Genomic DNA, 3,195 nt, shown 5'->3' with positions numbered 1-3,195 from the left:
AATATACGAACATGATCTACTCGATAATACAAACCCACAACAATTTTGGACACCGGATGAACCCTCACATGTTAGCCACAAGCAGGCACGTGCACAACACACTGATGGAAACCCTAACAGCGTTAGTAATATTCCGTCAAAATAGACGGAACATTCCATTAAATGGTAACGAGATTACCTAACGCCGTTAGAATATTCCATTAAAGTTAACGGAATATACCTTATTCTTCTCCAGTTACCCGTCGGCCGCCGTCTACATTCGCCGATTTCTAGAAAATTTTGAAAGCTTTATATCTACTTCATTTCTTAACCAAAATCCATGAAATTTATATGGATTTGAAGGCCTCGAAGAGTGGAACACGTTCGTACCTATTAGAAATCCAAAATCCAACGAAAAACAATAGGAAAATTCCTTGGAAAATCCGGCCAACTCTGCAACTCTTCCAACTTACCTATTCCAACGTCTACTCCACTCCAAATCCACTCTAAAGTGCTAGGGAAGTTGCATAGAGACCATCCCGAGCCTCAAACCCTTGTAAATTGTCCGTGATCGTGCCGGAGCAAACTAACTCTTGGTCAGAGCTTTTGGTTTCCAAGCTAAAACTCACCAAAATGGAAAACTAAGGGTATGATGGTGATCGTGTGGTCGAAAGGAGGATGGTGGTGGTTTCCAAAAGTTCGATCCGTGTGAGTTTGATGATGGTTGTCTATGTGGGGTGTCTCGGGTGTACGGAGGGAGAATAGTCGAGAATGAGAGAGAAAAGGAAGAGTGAATGTGTGTGTTTTGATTGGCTAAGAGATAGAGATAGCTAATTTTAATTGGCCCAAAGGAAGAAAAAAAAAATTATCTGATTGGGCTAAAAGAAATAGGAGCCCATATAATTGGTCCACAATTTGCCCATTTACGCACCTAAATAATTGTAACTTTTTAGTTACGGCACCAATTCGATTCTAACTCACTTCAACGCACTCGAGACGTCGAGCATGATTTAATTACGACATCAGAAATAATAATTTAAAATTGCATATACACATCCACGTCACTTAGCCAACAAAGGCATATTCGTCACTTTACATGCTTGAGGAGAAAATTATATAATAAATTGGGATGGGTCGTCACAGTCTACCCCCCTTAAGAAAATTTGATCCCTGAAATTTCACATAACAAATCAATAATCAAAGAACAGACGTAGGTATAAGTCCTGCATACGATCTTCCATTTCCCAAGTAGCTTCCTCGATTGAGTGGTTCTTCCATAAAACTTTCACCATGTGAATGGTCTTGTTCAGGAGAATCTTGTCTTTCCAATCCAAAATCATCACCGGCTCCTCATCGTAAGTCAAGTATGGGTTAATCTCCAATGGCTGAGGAGGAATTACGTGCGACGGATCAGAGACATATTTAATAAGCATAGACACGTGAAATACGTTATGCACCTTTGATAATTCTAGAGGTAGCTCAAGCCGATAGGCAACTTCACCAACTCGCTCGGTGATCTGATAAGGTCCAATATAGCGAGGACTTAACTTACCTTTCTTTTCAAACCGTACCACGTCTCTCCATGGTGACAACTTCAAAAATTTTATGTGAAATAATATCTTGCAATTAATCAATTAATTTTGGTAATTAATCCCAATTTGAAAAGAATAATTAGAAGTTACCTTATGGGTGAGGATTTGATGAGGAGTGATGAGAAGGTTTAAAAGAATACCATTTTGATCACATTTGACCTCGATTGAGCCATTATTGTCCGTTGCATGCGCGTGGAAGTCCTAATGTGCCATAGGGGTAATTTTGTCTTTTTCAACCCTAAAGTCCATGTGTCTTGCCTTCATAATTTTCTTGATTATTTTTAGCTCCACAAATGCACCCATACCTGTTCGGCAGTTCGCAAGAAAGAACAGCATGTGTAAAGATCTTCTTGTTTTATGAAACATATGATTATTTCCTATTTTGATGTAGATTCCCTCTTTAATTGGAAATTAGGTTCTTTTAGGAAATGTAAATATCCTTTAGCTTTCTAAACCCTAATCAACTTCAGAGAGCAATTTATTCTACCCTACAAAAGAGAGAAAGCTAGAGGATATTTATTCCCCCTCCCCTAGAAATCTTCTACACTTGCCCATGTAAAGGATCGTCTTTCGTTGCTTTCTTCGTCTTCATGCCGTACCAAGGTAAGAAAAAATTAATTTTTCCTTGTCTTCGCAATTTCTTGGGAGTCTCGGGGCTTGAAATTTGGCTTGACGAGGGTCGATGATGTGTGAAAGATTGGTTCAAGAGTGCCACATCGTAGTTATCGTGGGTGGCTGGTTGGTCGCCGTTGGCTTGGTGCTACGCAAGCCGAGGTTCAGGTGTAGTGGTTTGGGCTGCGAGGCTTGGCCTGGTGTGGGCCAGGTGTGTGAAGGGCTGAAGTGCTGAGTTTGGGCCGCTGGGCTTGGGCCCATGTTGGCTTGGCGGTTGGGTCAAGGAGGTGTAAGCTTTATTTTCTTCTTCTATTTTTATTTATTTTTTATTTATTTGAAGGTTGGGCTTGGGCTCGTGCTGATATGGGAGGAAGAAAGAGAGAAAGGCTGAGAGTTGGCCTATTTGAATGAGCTGAGGGATGCATTAGGGCGCCTGCCCCATTGCTTTTGATTTGGGCCGAAAGGCCTATTGGGCTGAGTGGAGTGGTGCAGTCTAAGCCGTAGAGCCTGGCGCTGCTGCTGGGTCCTGCGGTCTAGGGCCGTTGGGATTGGTACGCCAAACCTACCCATAATTTTTTTTTGTGCAACCATCTAACGAATTTTCCTTATGTCTTTGTAGATTTTTTTTCGAGTATGTCTTCTTCAAGCCATAAGGGTGATGATGGTGTACCGTCATTGTATCGTCAAGGTGAGTCTTTGAGTAAGGTGAGTTATTTCAAGGTTGCTTACTTCAAAATTAACTCCGATGATTCATTTAAAGATTTTCTTGACGCATATAGGCACACCATTCCGTTGGGGGTGCATGTGAAGCGTGTCAAGGAAAGTAGCAACCGTGAGCCATGTAGTGGGGCTCGGAAAGCTGTCAAGTTTCACCCCTACTACTTCGTGTTGGGATTTTCATTCCCAATGTCGCGTTTCTTCCAAGAAGTGTTCTGCTCCATGAAATGTGCCCCCGCTTAATGTTCTCCGAATACGGTTCATGTGATGGTGAGGTTCCTTAATCCAAGCCAAT

The 3,195-nt window shown here is 41.7% G+C and overlaps 1 protein-coding gene across 1 annotated transcript; it reads right to left on the bottom strand.

The window, feature by feature from the left end:
* Positions 1 to 1,169: 1,169 nt before the first annotated feature.
* On the bottom strand, positions 1,170 to 1,744 carry LOC126602859 (uncharacterized). Its single transcript, XM_050269697.1, has 2 exons — positions 1,712 to 1,744; positions 1,170 to 1,496 (listed from the first exon to the last, which is right to left on the bottom strand). Exons 1-2 carry the CDS (start codon positions 1,742 to 1,744, stop codon positions 1,170 to 1,172), a joined length of 360 nt encoding a protein of 119 aa, XP_050125654.1.
* Positions 1,745 to 3,195: the final 1,451 nt, after the last annotated feature.

This window comes from Malus sylvestris, chromosome 15 (assembly GCF_916048215.2).
Source record: "Malus sylvestris chromosome 15, drMalSylv7.2, whole genome shotgun sequence".
Classification (NCBI taxonomy): Eukaryota; Viridiplantae; Streptophyta; class Magnoliopsida; order Rosales; family Rosaceae; genus Malus; species Malus sylvestris.
The sequence above is the reverse complement of the archived record's forward strand: the minus strand, read 5'-3'. Positions and strand labels throughout refer to the sequence as shown.

Excerpts from the sequence above, each read along its gene's own strand:
- LOC126602859 (XM_050269697.1), bottom strand. The coding sequence starts at position 1,744 with ATGGCTCAATCGAGGTCAAATGTGATCAAAATG. Across the intron at positions 1,497-1,711 it reads GGTCAAATGTGATCAAAATG|ATCACCGAGCGAGTTGGTGA; the intron begins GTATTCTTTTAA and ends GGACCTTATCAG.